General features: G+C 39.4%; 1 protein-coding gene across 4 annotated transcripts in view; it reads right to left on the bottom strand.

Annotated features, from left to right (window-relative positions):
• Window positions 1-20,641, bottom strand: part of PDGFD (platelet derived growth factor D) — a 269,444-nt gene extending 248,803 nt beyond the window's left edge. For all 4 annotated transcript variants that reach the window (XM_081545892.1, XM_081545895.1, XM_081545894.1 and 1 more), the window contains exon 1: window positions 20,407-20,641. In XM_081545892.1, the coding sequence (XP_081402018.1) occupies window positions 20,407-20,530 (124 nt within the window). In that variant the 5' untranslated portion in view covers window positions 20,531-20,641. The remainder of the gene's footprint in view (window positions 1-20,406) is intronic.
• Between the last annotated feature and the right edge of the window lie 251 nt (window positions 20,642-20,892).

The raw sequence follows: 20,892 nt of genomic DNA, 5'->3' as shown, positions 1-20,892 counted from the left end.
CTCTCCTCTCCTCTGCACAATGCTGCTCCCCAACGCTCCTTCTTGTACCCGACATACCTTCTTTTTCCGACCCCTACATCTCTGCTTAGTCTAGGTTCTCAGCATGTGATGCTTTCCTCAAAATCAGCCTTTGAAGGATCTCACCTATAGGGAGTTGAATGGTGGCCTCTGAAAATAACACCACAGACTAAAATCTGAGCCAAAACTTGTGACCTGTACGATTAAATTTAAGATCTTGAGGAATTTTCCTGCATTATTCATGGAATCCTATAAAAATCTCAACTGTCCTTATAAAAGAAGCCAAGAGATAGTGGACACATAGGAGAAGGGAGTGTGGCCAGGAAGGCAGAATTTGGAGTGATGTGTGCAAAGCCAAGGACAGCCACCAGCCACAAGAAGGCAAAGAGCAGATTCCCCCTGAGAGCCTCCTCCGGGTGTACCGCCCTGCTGACACCTCCCTGCTGGGCTTCTGGCTTCCAGAACTGTGAAAGAAACAATTACTGCTGTTTTAGTCAAGAAGGATGTAGAAACTTGACACCATAGCCCTAGAGAACACACTGCCTTTACTGTCTGGTTCAAACACCATTTCCAGTTCCATAAAAGGGTTCGTGACTCTCTGGGTTCTCTTGGTTCAGTTCAGTCATGTCCGATTCTTTGTGACCCCATGGACTGCAGCACGCCAGGCCTCCCTGTCCATCACCAACTCCTGGAGTTTACTCAAACTCATGTCCATCATATTGTGATGCCATCCAACCATCTCATCCTCTGTCGTCCCCTTCTCCTCCTGCCTTCAATCTTTCCCAGCATCAGGGTCTTTTCCAATGAGTCAATTCTTTGCATTAGATGAACAAAGTATTGGAACTTTACCATCAGTCTTTCCTATGAATATTCAGGACTGATTTCCTTTACGATTGACTGGTTTCATTTCTTTGCTGTCCAAGGGACTCAAAAAGTTTTCAACACCACAGTTCAAAAGCCTCAATTCTTTGGCGCTCAGCTTTCTTTATAGTCCAACTCTCACATGACTACTGGAAAACCATAGTTTAACTAGAAGAACCTTTGCTGGTAAAGCAATGTCTCTGCTTTTTAATATGCTGTCTAGGTTGGTCATAGCTTTTCTTCCAAGGAGCAAGTATCTTAATTTCATGGCTGTAGTCACCATCTGCAGTGACTTTGAAGCCCAAGAAAATAAAGTCGGCCACTATTTCCACTGTTTCCCCATCTATTTGCCATGAAATGATGGGACCAGATGCCATGATCTTTGTTTTTGAATGTTGAATTTTAAGCCAGCTTTTTCACTCTTCTCTTTCACTTTCATCAAGAGGCTCTTTAGCTCCTCTTTGCTTTCTGCCATAAGGGTGGTGTCATCTGCATATCTGAGTTTATTGATATTTTGCCTGGCAATCTTGGTTCCAGCTTGTGCTTTGTCCAGCCTGGCATTTTGCATGATGTACTCTGCATAAAAGTTAAATAAGCAGGGTGACAATATACAGCCTTTACATACTTCTTCCCAATCTGGAACCAGTCTGTTCCATGTCCAGTTCTAACTATTGCTTTTTCACATGCATACTGATGTCTTAGGAAGCAGGTAAGTTGGTCTGGTATTCCTGTTTCTAAGAATTTTCCACAGTTTGTTGTGATCCACACAGTCAAATGCTTTAGAGCAGTCAATGAAACAGAAATAGATGTTTTCCTGGAACTCTCCTGCTTTTTCTATGATCCAACAGATGTTGGTAATTTTCTCTCTGCTTCCTCTGCCTTTCCTAAATCCAGCTTGAACATATGGAAGTTCATGGTTCACGTACTGTTGAAGCCTTGCTTGGAGAATTTTGAGCATTATTTTGCTAGCATGTGAGATGAGTGCAATTGTGTGGCAGTTTGAACATCCTTTGGCATTGCCTTTTTGTGGGATTGGAATGAAAAACTGACATTTTCCAGTCCTGTGGCCACTGCTGAGTTTTCCAAACTGGCTGACATACTGAGTGCAGCATTTTCACAGCATTATCTTTTAGGATTTGAAAGAGCTCATCTGGAATTCCATCACCTCCACTAGCTTTGTTCTTAGTGATGCTTCCTAAAGCCCACTTGACTTCACACTCCAGGATGTCTGGCTCTAGGTGAGTGATCACACCATCCTGATTATCTGGGTCATGAAGATCTTTTTAGTATAGTTCTTCTGTGTATTCTTGCCACCTCTCCTTAATATCGTCTGCTTTTGTTAAGTCCATACTGTTTCTGTCCTTTATTGTGCCCATCTTTGCATGAAATGTTCCCTTGGTCTCTAATTTTCTTGAAGAGCTCTCCAGTCTTTCCCATTTTATTGTTTTCCTCTATTTCTTTGCATTGATCACTTAGGAAGGTTTTCGTATCTCTCCTTGCTATTCTTTGGAACTCGACAATCAGATGGATATATCTTTCGTTTTCTCCTTTGCTTTTCACTTCTCTTATGTTCTCAAGTTATTTGTAAGGCCTCCTCAGACAACCATTTTGCCTTTTTTGCATTTCTTTTTCTTGGGGATGATTTTGATCACCACCTCCTGTACAATGTAATGATCCTCCATCCAAAGTTCTTCAGGCATTCTGTCTATCAGATCTAATCACTTGAATCTGTTTGTCACTTTTCCACCATTTTCAGTTCCATAAAAGGATTCCTGACTCTCTGTGGTTGGTAACTATTCCTAATTAGAATTGTTACAGCATCGTGTTTTAACGCTGCCACATTAATGATACCACATATATTTAGGTCATGCATGAGAATATTTATGATATGTATAATATATAACACATTTGAACTGATAAATAAATGTGTATTTATGTGCATACCTGTGTATATATTGAACATATATCTAAAATGCTATCATAGCATTTGGTTATATGTATATATGTGTGAATATATACATAATTTATACATATACATAATATACATGTGCATAGATGAGCTAATAGATTGTTGAAAAGTCTACCTTATCTACTTAACACAGTGCCTGACTAACAACAGATGTTCAGGAAGTATTTGTCAAATAAATCAAGTTTTCAAATCTCCTGTGAGTTCTCTTATCACCAAGTCTCCAAGTTCTTGATGCAATTATATGAGAGTTTGAGATATGATTTACCACACTTTAAAAAATCTAAGGCCTAAGAACTTCTTTCAGCTGATAAAAAATCTGCCTGCAATGCAGGAGACCCGGTTTGACTTCTGGGTCAGGAAGATCCGCTGGAGAAGGGATAGGCTACCCACTCCAGTATTCTCGGGATTCCCTTGTGGTTCAGCTGGTAAAGAATCCACCTGCAATGTGGGAGATCTGGGTTTGATCCCTGGGTTGGGAAGATCCCTTGGAGAAGGGAAAGGCTACCCACTCCAGTATTCTGGCCTGGAAAAACGGGGACTAAGTCCATGGGGTCGCAAAGAGTCGGATACGACTGAGTAACTTCCACTTTTACTTTCTTTTCAAGAGATTAACAACAATAACTAATGATAAAATAGAAAAACTGTAGCAATATACTATAGTTAAGATTATGTGAATGTGGCCTCTCTCTCACTCTATCTTGATATCTTACTGTACACATAGAATGTCTTTTCCATCTTAACTAAACACGTATCATGCTCTGTGGCCTTAACATTTATAGTTTGAGATACAACAGTAAAACCAGCAAAATTTCATAGGTTCGTAGATTTGTCCTTACCATAGATCTTAGCAACTTCAGCATATGATTTGATTTTTTTTTAGTTGAGAAATTTCACCTGTTCACTTACAGGAAGTACTTCAAGGCTGCTCTGGCGTATCTGAATTGCCAGCATCACTATTCTTGGGCTTTGGGGCCATTGTTGAATAAACTAAGGCTGACTTGAACACAGCATTGTGACATCTCAACATAACCTATGATGGCTACTGAGTGACTAACGGGCAGGGCATGTTGGACAAAAAGACGATTCACTTTGTCAACGGACTCCAGTGGGATAGTATGAGATTTCATCATGCTACTCAAAATGCACACAATTTAAAACGTGCGTTTTTTTTTTTATTTTTGGAATTTTCTATTTAATAATATGTTCTCACTGCAGTTGACTGTGTGCAACTGAAACCATGGAAAGAAAAATAATAGGTAAGAGGTACTGCTATGCAACAGACCTGTAAAGTGTGTGCGTATAAGTGTATATATATGGGTGTGCATATATATACATATATATGTGTATGTGTGTGTGTGTGTGTGTGTGTGTGTGTGTAAGCAGAAATGCATACAAGGTAAGTGATACAAAAGAACTGCAATAATTGTGCTCATTAGTCTGCCAGACTGTTTTAAATTAAGACTAGACCATGTAACTAAGCCAGTTCTTGGGATAACAGTCCCTTTTAATGAACAGTATTAATTTGCTCATCTGGTAGAAGATATTTTTACATTTCTTCAGAGCAAACCTCAAATGACAAGATATGTACCTTAATACCAGGGAATCATCCAGATTTTGTCGAGCCTGATGCTTATACAATTTGGGATGCTCTCTTGAAGAAAAGTAACAATTTATGTTATAAATATAAAATTAGGTACAGGGCCTTGGAAGGGACCTAGTAAGGGAAGGACTCTGAAGTTTCAGTTTTATTAGCTTCACCATCAGCCCACCGCTGCTACCCACAGACACCATGCTCTTGCTTCAAGACTGAGCTTCATCTGAACTGCACTCTGCTGATGTTCATCCAGTCATTCAGCAAGTATTTACTGAGGATCTCCTATGCAGCTGGTACTATTCCAGGAGCCAGGGATACAGTAGGGGATAAAAGAGATAAAGTATCTATCCTAACAGAGATTAGATTCTTGGGAGAAGGCAGAACGTACACCAGTAAAAACAAAAGATACAATTTCAGGTAGAGGTAAGCGAGAAGGATGAACACCAAGCACCAGGCATACTAAAAGAAGTCATTGTTTTCAAAACCACTTCCTCACTAAACACAAAAAGTGCCTTATGAATAAGTTTTTCCATAACAACAGAGTCATGCTGTGTCCTGACATAAAGAGTTGCTGAAGAGATTCTGAGCTCCTGAAGCAGTGCCTTTCTCAGCCTTCCTCAGCCTTTCCAATCTTGGGTGTTTGTTCTGAAAACAAGGCACACCATGCTAAAATCTTCCTGGGATGAGAGGTCAAAATGGGAAACTCAGGTTGAGATTCCCAGTAAAAGAAATAAATTTTACAGCAAAAAGAGTTTTACCTGACAACATTGCTTATACGCTTCTCACAAGAACACAATTCAATGAGATGTTTCTATTCAGTGAGGGAAAAACAAGACACCTTTACAAGTCATTTTACTTGGTAGAACACTTTTGTTGGCCCAAATTACAAACAGATTAAAAGGCCCTGCCAACCAACTGCCCACCAAAAGACCGGTAAAAAGACATCACTTAGCAAAAGTAGAAATTACTTTTGTTTCTGTAACAACTTTTATTAATCACCTTTCTCTTCTGAGCCATGAAGCAAATAAATGATAGATCTGAGATTTTAAAATACAAAACAATTGTTTCATAACATTCAATTTTCCCCAAAATGGCATACACCAGATGTATGCTGTCTAAAGCATCTAAAACCAAGGAGATATCAGCAATTTAATAAAAATCTGGACCAAATATATAATAGGTTAACCTCCTCCCACACATATAGCAGTATTTTTTTTTCCACAAATCTTTCACTGATCAGCCAGAAAGAGTACTTTTTTTTTTAATGGTCAAGTGATAAAAGAGCACGGTGTCCTTACCTAAGTCAAATTAAGGTGTAAATGAAAGAGACAACTGGTGCTGGTTAAACATAGCTTTTTTTCCATCCACGACAGATAAAGGAAGAGCCAGCTGCTATTTTCAAAAGAAGCTTCTCAAAAATCAGAAATTTTCCACCTGCATATAAACTGAGTAGTCTGGTTGACTGCAAGTTTATGAGATAACTGCAATTTTTTTAAAGAGATTACATGAAAATAACCAGGAACATCAACTATAACAATGTTGACATAATAAATAAGAAAACAAAATATAAACCACATAAAACTTGCCTATGCTAGGTTATTAATCTCCCTAAAAACTGATATAGTCAATTTAAACATGTTGCAACAAACCGAGGGAGATACAGTTTTAATAAACTCAATATTTTTTAAGTTGAAAAAAATGGTAACTTGTTTTGGTCTAATTAAGTGATCTTAAGATAACTGTGCTGTTCAAATCAGTAATGCCTAGCATCATGTGGTTACTGAGTATTTGAAATGTACTAGTTTGAAATAGGATGTGTTGTATGTATACATAAAATGCATATCATATTTGAAGGTTCAATATGATAATAAGGATATAAAAAGAAATCTCAGTATTTTTAAAATATTTATTAAACATTGAAATAACACTATTTGGATACAGACTGGATTGAATAAAACATATTATTCAAATTAACTTCTGCTTTTTAGTTTCTTCTGTGGTTACTAATTTTTAAAACAACTTTCATTTGCATTATATTTCTTTTGGACAGTGATGGCCTACAGTGGTAAGAGTTGGGTTCAATTTGAGTTTAGGGAACTGGGCTCAGGTATTCAACTGGAATTCTCTGATTCTGTCCTAAGGTCCAAATTTCTAATAAACCTTAATATTTGCAAATATGTCATCTAGAAAGATCTATGTCCCATCACCTAACATATAATATCATGACTGCACTAACACATATAGTATTATTATCAGCATACTATCTATACCATTAAGTACTCTGTGGATGGTAGTTATTATCACATAATTAACACATAGTTAATTAACAAAGTAATTATTATCACATCTCTTTCAACACTTTTCCCCAGAGTTTAGTACAGAAAGTGACACATGACAGTCTCACAACAAGAGTCTGTGGCAAAAACAAATGAGTAAACTATGAGCTAAAAATGCATAAATGACATATCTAGGTAAAGGGAAATATTTAAGAATCAATGAAAATCTGATGAAATAGGATCATTGTGCTTTCCCATCATGTCAGGACTTCATCTTATCTGAAAAATAGGTAACATTTGGAACCAGAATTTCCTAAATATCCTCATATAGAACTAGAGCAGAAGCAAGGCTTGTCTTACTAGAGAATTCTCAAGGACAGAGATCCAAATTCATCATTTGTCAATACAGCTGTATTGGTCAATGAAATTTGATAAACTAACAAATAGGCAGTTCAACCATTCATCTTTCATATCAAAGGTGCTTTATGAGTTTCCTGTGATTGCTGTAACAAATTCTCACAGATTTGCTGGCTTAAAACACATACAGTCATGTTGTTCGAGTCTGGAAGCCATAAGTGTGAGGTCAGTTCAGACAGCCAAAGTCAAGGTGCTGGCAAGGTCTTGCTCCTTCTGATGCTTTAGGGGGGAATCTCTACCTTGCATCTTCCAGCCTCTGGTGGCTGTTGGCAGTCCTTGGCTTGTTGCCACAGCACTGAAATTTCTGTTTCTGTGGTCACACTGCCCCCTCCTTTGCCTGTGTCAAATCTCCCTACATCTCTCCCCTGTAAGGACATTTGTGATTGCATCACGGCCCAGTCAGATAATTCAAGATAATCTCACCATTCAAGATCTAAAGCAAAATCACATTTGCAAAGTCTTTGCCACATACTGTAGCACTTAGATGCGCTAGAATTAGGATCTGAGGATCATCATTCAGCCTCATACAGACTGCAATACACAGTCTTCCAATATGCTCTAAAGCATTCATTTTTATATACCACTTTGCAATTTTGGGGCTTCCCTGGTAGCTTAGTGGTAAAGAATCTGCCTGCCAATACAGGAGACACAGGTTCGATCCCTGGGTCAGGAAGATCCCCTGGAGAAGGAAACTGCAACCCACTCCAGTATTCTTGCCTGGAAAATCCCATGCACAAAGGAGCCTTACAGTCCATGGGATTGTAAAAGAGTTGGATGCAACTTAGTGACTAAACAACAACAGAAACAACAATATTTTTTGCAATTTTTATTAAAGCTGGATTAACTGTACCATTTCCTTAACGTAGCAATAATGTGACTATATGCAACTGATTACTGTTCTGTGTCTAGACAGAGAGCTGCAGGTTTCATGTTCCTACACTTTTACATGCTCACCACTCTGCCCTGTGTCTCCTTAGAAAGAAACCGCAGCATTTAGAGATGACTTAGAAAGAAACTGAAGAATTTGGAGACGACTTAGAAAGAAACTGCAGCATTTAGAGATGACTTAGAAAGAAACTGCAGCATTTAGAGATGACTTAGAAACAAATGCAGCATTTAGAGACGACTTAGAAAGAAACTGCAGCATTTAGAGATGACTTAGAAAGAAACTGCAGCACTTAGAGATGACTTCTCACTTCTGATATCATAATGTTCTTGTCCCCCAGAGTAACTTATTTTTGATAAACTCATTCATCTGACAAGTAATGAGAAGCCCACTGCAAGTCTAGAGTTGTCAACAAGCTGGCCATGTGCTCCAAGGAAATTTGTCAACCAGTGGCTGTGTACATGCAACTATTACTCAGAAAATGATTTTGAACTAATGTTTCTAAATTGGACTTTTAAGAATTTTATATATGCACACAAACTGGATGAGTAAGAGTTGCTGTTGTTCAGTCACTAAGTCATGTCCAACTCTTTGCGACCCCATGGACTGTAGCCTGCCAGTCTCCTCTGTCCATAGGATTCTCCAGGTAAGAAAACTGGAGTGTGTAGCCATTTCCTCCTCCAGGGGATCTTCCCAGACCAAGGATCAAACCCACATCTCCTGCCCTGGCAGGCAGATTGTTTACCACAGAGCCACCAGAGAAAAGGATACAATGCAGTAAAATAGTCACACATTTTCAACATGTTCTATTTTTACCTAAAATTTATTGAGCTCATATGGACTGCAATAGTTATACATTAATGATAGATTACCAAGATTTATAATTTGCTGTCTTCAATGTATTTGGAAAATATAAAATTTCCTTAGTTGAGCTGACATGCCCAACCAAGAAAGGGGGTTAAAAAAAAAAATAAGATGCACAAACCAGTCCTTTTTCTGCTGCCATCCAGTGGTCAAATAATCATAGAGCATATCACATGTTAAAAAGTGAAGTTGATACTGTTTTTCTGACTTCACTCTGGATGACAGACTCTAGGTCCATCCGCATCTCTACAAATGACCAAATTTCATTCCTTTTTAGGGCTGAGCAATACCCTATTGTATACAAGAACCATATCTTCTTTACTATTCATCTGTCATTGGACATTTAGGTTGCTTCCATGTGCTGGCTATTGCAAGTCAGAAAGAGAAAAACAAATATCGTATATTAACGCACATATGTAGAATCTAGAAAAATGATACAGATGAACCTATTTGCAGGACAGGAAAAGAGACGCAGATGTACAAAACGGACTTGTGGACACGGTGGGGGGGAGGGGAGGGTGGGGTGAATTGGGAAATTAGGATTGACATTTATACACCGTAAGATAGATAGTTAGTGCGAACCTGCTGCAAAGTCCAGGGAGCTTAGCTGAGTGCTGTGTTGAGAGGGAGGTCCAAAAGGGAGGGAACATATGCATACATCGTATAGCTGATTTGCTTCACTGTAAAGGAGAAATTAATGCAACTTTGTAAAGCAATTATACTCTGATTAAAAAAAAAAAAAGTTAAGTCATACTGGATGGGCAAGTGACCCTGTATATTTGCTTTTATGGTTCAAAAATATTTAGCCTAACATCTAATATCAAGAACGCATGACTCCCAGCCCTACAGTTAAAATTACTTTTCTGCTCAAATCCTTGATATAATAATAGTAATATTAATAATCAATAAAGGATTTGTCTTTCAATCTTCAAACAGTACTATGCTCAACGGCAGCCTAGTCAATATCATTTTTTTCTGAATTAAACATCAGATGACTTAAGAGTCACAATTTCAACAAGACAGTCTTAAAAAATATGTCCCATGAGGGCAGCACACAGATGGCCCTGTCTTGTCCTTTGTTTATTCCCAAGCATATTTTATCTCATCAACTAAAGTATAAGTTTTAGCAGAGTAGAGAGTGTGCCTTAGGCTTAACTGTTTCTGCCTCAGTGGTTAATCCAGAGATTTGCATGTTGTCAGTGTGCAATAAATATTTGTTGAACAAATAAGTAGTATTTATGTTCCTGCAGTTGAGTTTGGTGAAAAGTAGTAAACTAAAGAATTGAATCAAAACAATATAAAATCACAGTGGCTCTTCGCAGAGTATTCACATAATCTCCAAATATGTTGCACTTTAAATTGCAAATGGCTCTCATACCATCTTTTTTTTTTTTTAATTAGCAACTGTCTAAAAAAATTCTTTAATTCCATATTCCAACTTCATCTATGGACTTTTTACTTTCATAGGAAATGTGTACTTTTTAAAAATTCTATTCAATAGCAACTCTCTTGTTAAATCCTTAGTAAAATAGTGTGAACATGCTCTCTCTCTATAGATAAATCTTTAAACAGAATGGAGATGCATTCTTTTTCCTCAGCTTTCCATAGTCAATCATCCTGACTGAACCTTGACTTGTTTCTTGATCCTTAATTTATTTCTATCCTTTCTTTTGAACTTTGATTAAGTACTGGGAAATTCTTGTGAAAGTGCTCAAATACTAATTTTGGAAAGGAAAGATATCAAAATAGATTGATTCTAGTCAGAGTATGTGTGAGGCTTTTTGGTAGGGGAAGGCAGGCTTGGAGTGCAGGGGAAACAGCTGAAGATCCTCCACATTTCACTGATATTAGTCCAAAATTAATCCCTAATGCCACATTTATGTCTGAGGCAGAAGTCTAAAAGAATATGTGATCTTGAAATTTTCCATAAAGTCATTTGGAAATGACCAATTCTTCATACAAAACCACTGTCTATAATGGCTATGAAAGCACTTTGTCATGTTATAAGAACTCAGGGAATATCAGGTATTACTATTAGCTAGTTAGTGTTAGTCACTCAGTCTGTCCGACTCTTTGTGACTCCATGGACTATAGCCCACCAGGCTCCTCTGTCCATGGAATTCTCCAGGCAAGAATACTGGTGTGGGTAGCCGTTCCCCCCTCCAGGGGATCTTCCCAATCCAGCGATTGAACCCAGGTCTCCTGCACTGCAGGAAGATTCTTTACTGTCTGAGCCACCAGGGAAGCCCAGATGATGGTGATGATGATGATGATGATGATGATGATGACGTACCCACAATCATGAATACCACTCACTTTGAAAACATGATAGGACAGAGCTGATTACTTCATGTTCACTGAGAATGCATTTCATGCAAATAAGTGCTTTTCTTTTATCTCATTCCTCTAGATCTCATCCACATGAATACTGCACAAGCTCCTAAAGCTTAAAGTGTCCACAAATTAATTTTCTATTTCCATGACCTCCCCTCATCTGTTCTGCCTCTTCTAGTCTTCATCCTGTTCAATAATAGAAACAGCCATGCAGACAATTAACAGAAACTTTACTGAGGTTAAACATCCTTGCTCCCATTCATTCGCAGTCTGATAGGGCTCACGTGGCCTAAAGATCAGTCGTAAAAAGAAGACAGTGACTGGCTGATTTCCTGACTCTTCAAACCTTGTTGAGGAGAAGTCCTGCACACCACACAATGAGGATGCACAGCTTCATTAAATGCAATGAGTATGCTTATATCAGCAGATGGCAGATACGTAAATAAATAGGTACCACAGAATTGTGGGAAAAATAAAGGAGTAGCCAGTTCTACCTGGAGAGGAGATGAGAAGTCAGGAAAGGTTATGTAGGGTGGTACAATTCCCGTCTAAAATGGGATGCCTGGTTAGCACAGTCACTCAACAGTTCATTAAAAAACAATCATAATGTATCTGGAAGAAAAACAACAAAAGGATTGACACTGTTAAGGAATTCACTTTTGGATGTATAACCCAATATTTTAAACAACGAATCCTTTTATTCTGAGGCCTACTGAGCTGGGGCATTTACTTTATGTGCCAGTGGGATCACCCATTTAGTAACCTCAAGAAGTAAAGTAAAAAGACAGATTGAGAGCTCAGAAAAGAGGCAGAAGCAGTAAAAATAGATTTACAGGTCATTCACACATAAGTAGCAATTGACACTTTGGACAAAAACTAAGATCCTCTAGAGACCAACAGTGAGAAAAATGAAGGTCAGAGCCTTAAAAACATACCAGTATTTAAAGGGCAGACAGGAAGATGAAAACCCAGCCAAGGAGACAAAAAACATAAACAGGGAAAGGGCCCTCAGTGATATGAGGGAAAGTATCTATGTGGTTATTCAATGTCATATTTCTATAGTTAGAAGTATTGTGCTTTTTAAGATATTATGTTTATCACATGTATATGTGCACATTTACCTCCAAAACACTGCAACTGTAGAGCTTGATAGGTTTTACTATGAAATTATTTTTTAATTTTAAATGTTCTTTTTTTATATTAATAAGATCCCTATTTTAGTCTAAGATTGTTCCCACTTCTTTCACTGTTCATAATAGTTAAGTGACAAAATATAAGATCCACTTTTAAAACCTTCTCTAATCTTGCTTCTCCAAAGAACCGAAAATAAGTACTGTGTTAATTTTGGGTGCATTTCTATCACTATTTCAAACTTACATTTAGGAATAGTTAAGGCAAAGGGGGCTAGTGTGAAACCAAAGGAAGAAATCATTTCTAGAAGAGACCTGCCAATCACAGAGGAGACTACAGATCATAGTGACCTCACCCAGAGGGGTAGGGATGATTTTAAACTGCAGTGAGTAAGGGAGACATGAAGTAGAGACAATGAGGCATGGTGAGACTGAAGAAGTTTATATGGTGATAAAATGAAAAAAAACAAAACACTTTTTTATATAAAAAGATAAAAACAACTTTTATATGCTGTGGGAGAATGCAAAGACACTTAAACATATGTGTTGGCTAACAGGAAGGAGCCAGTAAGAAGGGAAAGTTTAAACACAGAAGAGTAGTAAATTCTGAGTTTAAGGCATGGGTTTGAAGGAGTCAGAAAGAGGCAGAATCCTGCACAGGACAGGAACACAGCACCCTCGCACACAACTGGACAGAGTCTGATTTGTAAGAGCATCGCTGCCTCCCTGATCCCAACAGGGCGTTAGCACTAATGCCAGTTTCACACTGTTGTTGCTTAGCAACCACACCATTTGTTGAAGCATCAGCTGTGTTCAACTAAATCAGTAAGAAGATAAAGATATAGACATCTCTCTATCTATCTAGAATAAACTGAAGTTAATTCAAGTTACTCCAATCCATAATAATGCAGTTGTTTTTATTTTTCAGCCAAAGAGCTAGACTTTGCATTTATCCCTGAATTGTGTTTCTATAGGATTGGTCCATCATTTCAACTTAAGAAGCATGTAGATCCTCTAATTCAGCAAACTATAGCCTCCAGGCTCACTGCCTGTTCTTGTAAATAAAGTTTTACTGGAACACAGCCACACACATTCATTTATGGAATTCCTATGGCTGCTCACAATGGCAGAGTTGTTGAGTAGTTGCAACAGAAACCCCATGACTTTAGGAAAGTCTAAAATATTTACTATCTGGCCCTTTATAGAACAGAATCAGCCAAAGTCTGCTTCTAATCCAAACTATTACTATTTTTTCCTGGTAAAATACGCAAGTAGATGTGTTTTCTGTGTCTTCATTCAAGTTATTAAGAATTCCGAATGCAACAGAGTCCAGTCCACAAGGCAGATTAAAAACTCCTGTTCACCTTCCTCTTGTTTAGCACAAATCTATTAGTTATCACTAAAAGAAGAACAGTTCATTATTACCCAGACCACAATTGTCCTTTTCCACAAAGCTGTCATAGTGAGTGTTGTCAATCTTCTGGCTGAAATCCATATATACCTTAGCTAATACCATGTCCAGTTTATGGTCCTGAAAAACCTACCAAACATACAATCTAAACTTTCCTTTATGATTCAAAAACATTCTCTAAAAATCATCAGTCTTACTAGGCTGTAATATAGTATATCCCTGGTGACATACAGAGATAGGTTAAAGACCATTTGGGATGCTATAAAAATTTTCTACAGACTGAGTGACTTAAAACTACAGAAATGTATTTCTTACAGTTTGAGAGGCTGGGAAGTCCAGCAGATTCCACGTCTTTCTGCTGCCTCCTCACGTGGCAGAAGGGGAAAGGATGTGTCTGGGATCTCTTTCATAAGGGGACTCATCTCACTCACGAGGACTCTGCTCTTGTGATTTAATCAAACCCCAAGGACTCCACCTCTGGATATCATCACACTGGGTGTTGGGCTTTCAACATGCAAACTTTGAGGGGACACATACCTTTAGTCCATTCCAAGCTGCAACTACTCTCATCTGACTCAATTAGAAACCTAAGCCAACTGTGCCTACCCAGGTCTTACGAATGCTTTTCAAAGCCTGAAAAAAAGCAAGAGGAGGTAGGAAGACTACTAGCTGTCCCTTGTCGATGCTAACAGTGTGAATATATTGAGCTCGTCCTGCTCTGTCTCCTAATGCCACACTCTGGCTGTGCTGTGGACATGGAAGCCACACTTGAAAGTGAGACAGAGCTTCATGGAAAGAAAGGAAAAGAGTATTTAAGTTCCTACCATAAACGTTGTGAACTCATTTACACACGTTGCGATACAGATTTGGATTCTTTTTATTTTTGTTTAATTGAAGGATAACTGATTTACAGATTTGGGTCTGTTTCTACCAAACATCGACATGAATTTGGTTTTTAAGTGGATTTGTTGCACATTTATTAGTTCATTTGGTTTCATTTTACATAGCTGAAGCTGCTGAATAGTGAATTTTGTAAAAGCAGGCTGTTTCTGTATTGCTTATTAAATGTCTCAGCAAAATGCAGAACTTATCAGCAGCTTCTCACACTGGGTCTGAAATGACTCGCTTAAAACTAATATGGCACATTCAACCCATTCTCAGAGTCCAGACTTAGGCACTGTGTCACTGAGCTCCTTCAGTCCAAAGGAGGCCTGCTAGATTTAAAAAGTCAAGAGTCCTAATATACAAGGTTTCAAATCATGTTTGGCTTATATTTATAGGGAAAGCACTGCACCCAAAACTTTACACTTTACAAAAAGTGTTCAAGTAAAAACTTCCAAACTTGGTAAAAGATCACCCTTCATAACGAAAGACAGTTCATGTGCTATGACCTCCCTGTCTGCACATGGCACAATCACAAAAAAACACAATATTAATCCATCAAAATTAAAGTGAATATATGAATGTCAGCATATCTGGGTGAACAGCAAAGATATATTACTACACGCATCATCAATGCTTGTAAGAAATAAGGCATGCTTCATTCTTATTCTGAAAAATTCTTGGAAGAAAATATTTCTTCCTGTCTGTGCACTTGTGCACTTCAGGGTCACATGGGCTTATTCCTTTACTTAGGACTTACATTTGGTCCTAAAATACTGTACAGGGAGCCAGAACATCCCTGCTGCAGCACTTGTCTTGGATTCTTTCCTTTTACTATTATGTATAATCCCCTTGTAGTATTTTGCTGAAATGGTCCTTCACGAAAAAGTTACATAAAAATGTCCTTTATAAAATTGCATAAATTCTGAAATGTAGAAGTTTGAAATACCTTAAAATGATGTCAAACACTAACCAGGTCACTGTTGTGATTTACATTACCCTAATGAGACCTCAGATCCAGTTAATAAAATCTAACATCTAGTGTGCTCAGCTACAGAGGGGCTTCCAGGGTGATGAGACCTCAGTGATGCCAGATTCTGGGCACCGTAAATTCAGAAATTTCAGACTAAGCTCCTATCTTAATACAGGCAGAATTTTATTAAAATGTTCAGCTAATGCCTTTTTATACTAATCATATCATTTCAGCAAAGAAAGCTCAAGAGTAACCTCCAGAAGGAAGATGATTGGCATTGTGACTCAGGTCTCAAGGACAGAGAAACAAATGTCCACATCCTCCAGACCCTCAGAGTGATGGGATTCTCTGGGACCACAGATACTCAGGAGTCCCATGTAAGTGACTCTGGGGACGTTGCTTCACTGCTTGACCCTACTGTACTAAAACAATAACATTTTGCTTTCATTTGCTAAAAGGGAAAAACCCTGTATTCCAAAATCACTGTCATTTAATGAATACACGCTAGTATAACTCACAACCTTACAACATCTTTCACTGCACAATATGTATATGTCTGGCTAAACTCATCTTTGCAAAAAACCTCTATTAAGTAATATGACCTATGGTGGCAAGTCAAAGTCATGTTGCATTTAAAATATGTCTCTCCATTATTTTCTGTAAAATTATGAGTTTTTAATATACTTAGAGTGAAGATATAAATACAGAATATCGGCTCTCACTTGACAAGTGATGTGGTTATATTCCCATGCTTGTGCTCAGCTGCTCAGTTGGGTCCGACTCTTTGCTACTCCATGGATGGGAGCCTGCCAGGCTCCTCTGTCCCTGGAAGTTTCCAAGCAAGAATACAAAAGTCGGTTGCCATGGCCTCCTCCAGGGGATTTTCCCAACCCAAAGACTGAACCTTCATTTCTTGCTTCTCCTGCATTGGCAGGCGGAGTCTTTACCCCTGTGCCACCTGGAAAGCCCAATTTGTTTACATTGCCCTCTGTTTTTACACCTTTCCTTTAAGCTCTGATCTTTGAATCAAAGTCAATGTGCTGTCATCAATGAAGACAATAGAAACTGATGTTATTTAAGAAAGAAGCTTGACTACTTAAAAAAAAAAAAATCTAAGACCGCAATTGCTAAAATTGTAGGCCTCTCACTAGATAATGATAATAGACAATACACAAGTCCTGGCATATTAACCAAGCAGAACTATATTCAGAATCATTTGCCACCAACACCTGTACTTTCTGAAAGCAAAACAGGGTCAAGAAAATGAAGAATACATCTGTAATGTTAACTGCCCAAGCAGGAAGCTCTATCTTGTTAGATTTAAAAATAAGTAAGCAATTCTGTCAGTTAATTCCTACCTTCACACTTCTTGGTTCACCCTCTGAGAAACAGCAGTTGTGGCCAGTTATTATAACAAAAGCACCAACTGCACAGACCCTAAAATAAGAATATGCGGACGCTATTGCTAAAGGCAGATTTTCTCTGTGCCAAGTGGTGGATCAGGAATGGGTATCAAAAGTAAGCCATTTTGAGAAAGAATAACAAATATGATACAAAGAAGCATAGATATTCAATCAAGCACTGCCAACTATTACATGTTAATTCTTTCCAGCCGCAGAACCTAGCTTCCTCCTGGGGACAGAGACCAAATTCAACCACCCTCCTCCGTGGGTCCCCTTTGGCCATTCTGCAAGTGCTGGCAAGGGCTCTCCAGACACCCCTTTTAGAGCAAGAATATAAAGTGATAAAGAGTTCTGGGAGGCCAGGATACTTCAGCAGAGAGGACCCCTACACTGAGGAGATGGAGATTATCACTTACCAACCTTCACACTTTATCTCCAGTTCATTTATTTTTTTTTTTTCCAATTCATTTATTAACTACTGGAGCTACTAGTTACAGGGAGATCAAAAAAACAAGATTTTTGTATCAGGCTGGACAGGATCCAACACACCTCATGCCAAGGACTGGGGAGGCCTGTCCTCTTGGCTCCTTTCTTAGACCCAACATCAGGTGGCAGCTGACAGGCTCAGCATGGACAAAACCATGGCACCCAAGAATAAGGACAGTTCCATCACTGGATAGTGGCTTCAAACCCCTATCAAGGGCCACATCTAATCTTTTGTTGTGATTTCCTACAATTTGTAATCTGAGGGTCAAATATTCTCAGGACCCTGAATTAATATTTGGAAACACTTATGTTCATCTTTCCCCTTATTGTATCCTCTGTGTGTGTCCTCCCCAAACTTACACCCTGTTTGAATTGGATCAAGAATATTGTCCTCTGTAATGAGCCACTAGGGAACTTTGAGAGAGCAAGTTTAAAATGTCTCAGATCAGAACAAGGATTTAATTGAATAAGTTATTAACTTCTCTGGTCAGCTCAGCTGTTGCCTTTAAAATTTCCCAGATGATGTCTAGACTTTATCAAACCCTTTATTGTAGTCCTCACCAAAACTCTACAAAGGTGTCTCTCAACCTTTTCTTCATTAATGCCACTCCCCTCGTTAACGAGTCTTTTTAGAAATGTTTCCACATATACTCTCTATGAATTGTTAATACTACAGATGTACTATATATCTGTTTATATGCACTGGCCCTTTGGAAGACCACAAACTGCTATAATATCTAAAACTTTTTTTCACCACCTAAGATCCAATTGCATCCCCTTGGGGCAATATTACTATTATTTTTTTTTTTTCTGAGAATGTGTGTCTATAACACTTAAGATAAGCTGCCTTTTGAAAATTCTCCCCAACTAAGAGCCCACTATGAGTGTTAATTATTTTTACTCTGTATACAACATTTTTCTTTTAATCCAACTATCTTTCTCCTTTTCCTAGCCTTGTTTATAAGTGAGATTGACACTGAGGAAAGTATTGAGCAGTCTGAACTAATAAAAAAGTGTGTGTGTGTGTGTGTGTGTGTGTGTGTGTGTGTGTCTGCTGTGATTACACAACAGTTCTAGCTCAAATATGAAGGAATAAATCCAGAGTAGTTTTCAAACTTTAATAAATTAAAGCATTAGCACTATTCATATGGACTAGATAGATGTACAGAGTTTTAACAATATCAACAACAACAACAAAGAGATATGGGCTGTGTGACTTGGTTTCAGTCAGAATCTTGGGTTAATGGGCAATGGTTACATATTTTTCATTTTCTGTCCTTGACTTCTTGTAACTGATACTTGGGAAGTTAAGGATTACAAAATTATGGCTATGAAGTCATGCAAATTATAAATGGCATTTTACTCCATGCAGCTGAAAGGGCACATAAAGTGCAAACATTAACAAATCTAAAAACTCAATGAGTAGAAGAGTGTCCCTGGTGGAAACCTTAATGAGTGAAACAAAACTATAAAAGTTAAGTCTTGAGCCTAAACCTTTTTAAAATTTTAATTTAAAAAATGTGTTTTTTAAGATGAAGGCTTATCAAAAATGCACTGCTAGTATAGCATATTTTACATAAAATACTATAATAAGGTAACTATAATACAGGGTGACCTGCCTGGAGGTGACTCTGTGGCTTCCCTATACCCCCTCCACTTCAGATGACTTCAGCACACTGAAAGCCACAGTCTACTTGCCATCAGAAAATATAACAAAGTTTTTGTTTGCGTGTTTCAAAGCTCGGAAGCTGTTTAGTGATATCCAAACTAGGGACATGCCAAGAGAGAAACGGATAATAAGAAGGCTAATATGAATTTACCAGCAGTCAAATGAAGCCAGCTCAAAGAGTGAAGCCTTTAAGAATAGCTTGGTGAGCTCCTCAGGGGATGTGTCAGAACTTTAAGTAAGCAGAAGGAAAGATCTATCTGATGAAGGGAAAACAAAACTAAACAAGAACCCTATGGGTCAGTTCAGGTAGGTGGTGGAAGCAGCTGCAAATTATTGGCAACATAAGCAGTAGCTGAGAATTGAGGAATACATTAACTTCAGATCTTGGTGGAGGCCCAGTTAGCAAACAAACTCAATTAAAATCACTGGCCTCCAATGGCCCAGGTGTCTTCCATAAAAGGAAGACAAACAAGGCTTTTGGGGACTTTAAGACTTGGCTGTTGAAGGAGCTTTGCTTCTTGCAAACAGTTGGAAAGACTTCTGTGAAAGAAAACTAATAGCAGGAGTCAGGACCCCCTGGAATACAGATGAAACTCCAAAAGGCATTTCCTCCCAAATTCTGAGTTTCTGAGCCATGCTGAACTCCGTTGGGAAAGCCAATCTGGGGATGAACAGGGCAACAGGCTGCGCACCTGGCCTCTCAAGGTAAATAATATATAAACAAACTCCCTATGCTCCAGCTCTCATTTCCTCTGGAAAGAATCATTCCCTCTCCTCCCACTTAAAAAATAAAAATAAATCACCCAGAGAAGGCCACTCTTGAGTCCGTCCACCTATCACAAATGCCCCATCTATCCGTTTCAAGTCCAAAAGGTTAAGACCCTGGCCGTGGGGAGGCGCAGCCTGCGACTTTCTCCAGCTCCGAGGTCCTCGTATCAATGGACGGATGGCACCGAAATGACTTCTCTGAGGTCCGGGAGATGAGTCACCGGGGCTCTCGGGTCCTCTCCCGCACACTGCCTTCCACACCCTCAGTCCCATTCCAGGAAGGGGCTCTCAGGGATGGAAGCAGGCGCCGGACCCCTCTTCCTCTTCTGCACCCCCTCCCACACACACGCCTTGGTTCGTAGGAAAGAAACCGAAGGGGCGGGGGGTGGGGGGAACCACAGTGATGACAACCAAAAAAGTAATTATTTAATTCAAAAAAAATTAAATAAAATCTGAGTCTCTTACCATCTCGCCTGAGGTTGGCGTTACGCAAAGCTTTGATAGATGCGCTCTGCGGGGTGGCAGAAGTGTCCCGGTAGCTGCAAAAGTTTGCGCAGACTAGCGTGTAGACAAGGATGAGCCGGTGCATTGGGATCAGAGACCGAGGGACAGCGTCGCTCCAAGAAAAAGCCGGGACAGGCTCCCGGGACGCGCGCCCGCGCTCGGTGGCCTGGCCTCCGCGCTAGTCGCCGAGCTCTCCGCAAACTTCCTGCATGCCGCGCTCTCCGCGCGGGGGGCGGCCGCACTTCCTCGTGGCACGGAGAGTTGATCAATGGTGACGGGACAAACAACAGGTTGACGTTTGTTCGCCCCCTCCGGTGGCCGACAGCTGCAGCACAGGCGGCCGGGCGCCGAGCGGAGCAGCAGCGGCCCCCGCCCGGCGGCGGCGCCCCGGGCTGCGCGCACTCGGGCTCCCCGCCGCGGCGCGCTAGGCGTCCGGGCCGAGCCCCG

This window comes from Giraffa tippelskirchi, chromosome 11 (genome assembly GCF_054371585.1).
Source record: "Giraffa tippelskirchi isolate mGirTip1 chromosome 11, T2T-mGirTip1v1.2.pri, whole genome shotgun sequence".
Classification (NCBI taxonomy): domain Eukaryota; kingdom Metazoa; phylum Chordata; class Mammalia; order Artiodactyla; family Giraffidae; genus Giraffa; species Giraffa tippelskirchi.
The sequence above is the reverse complement of the archived record's forward strand: the minus strand, read 5'-3'. Positions and strand labels throughout refer to the sequence as shown.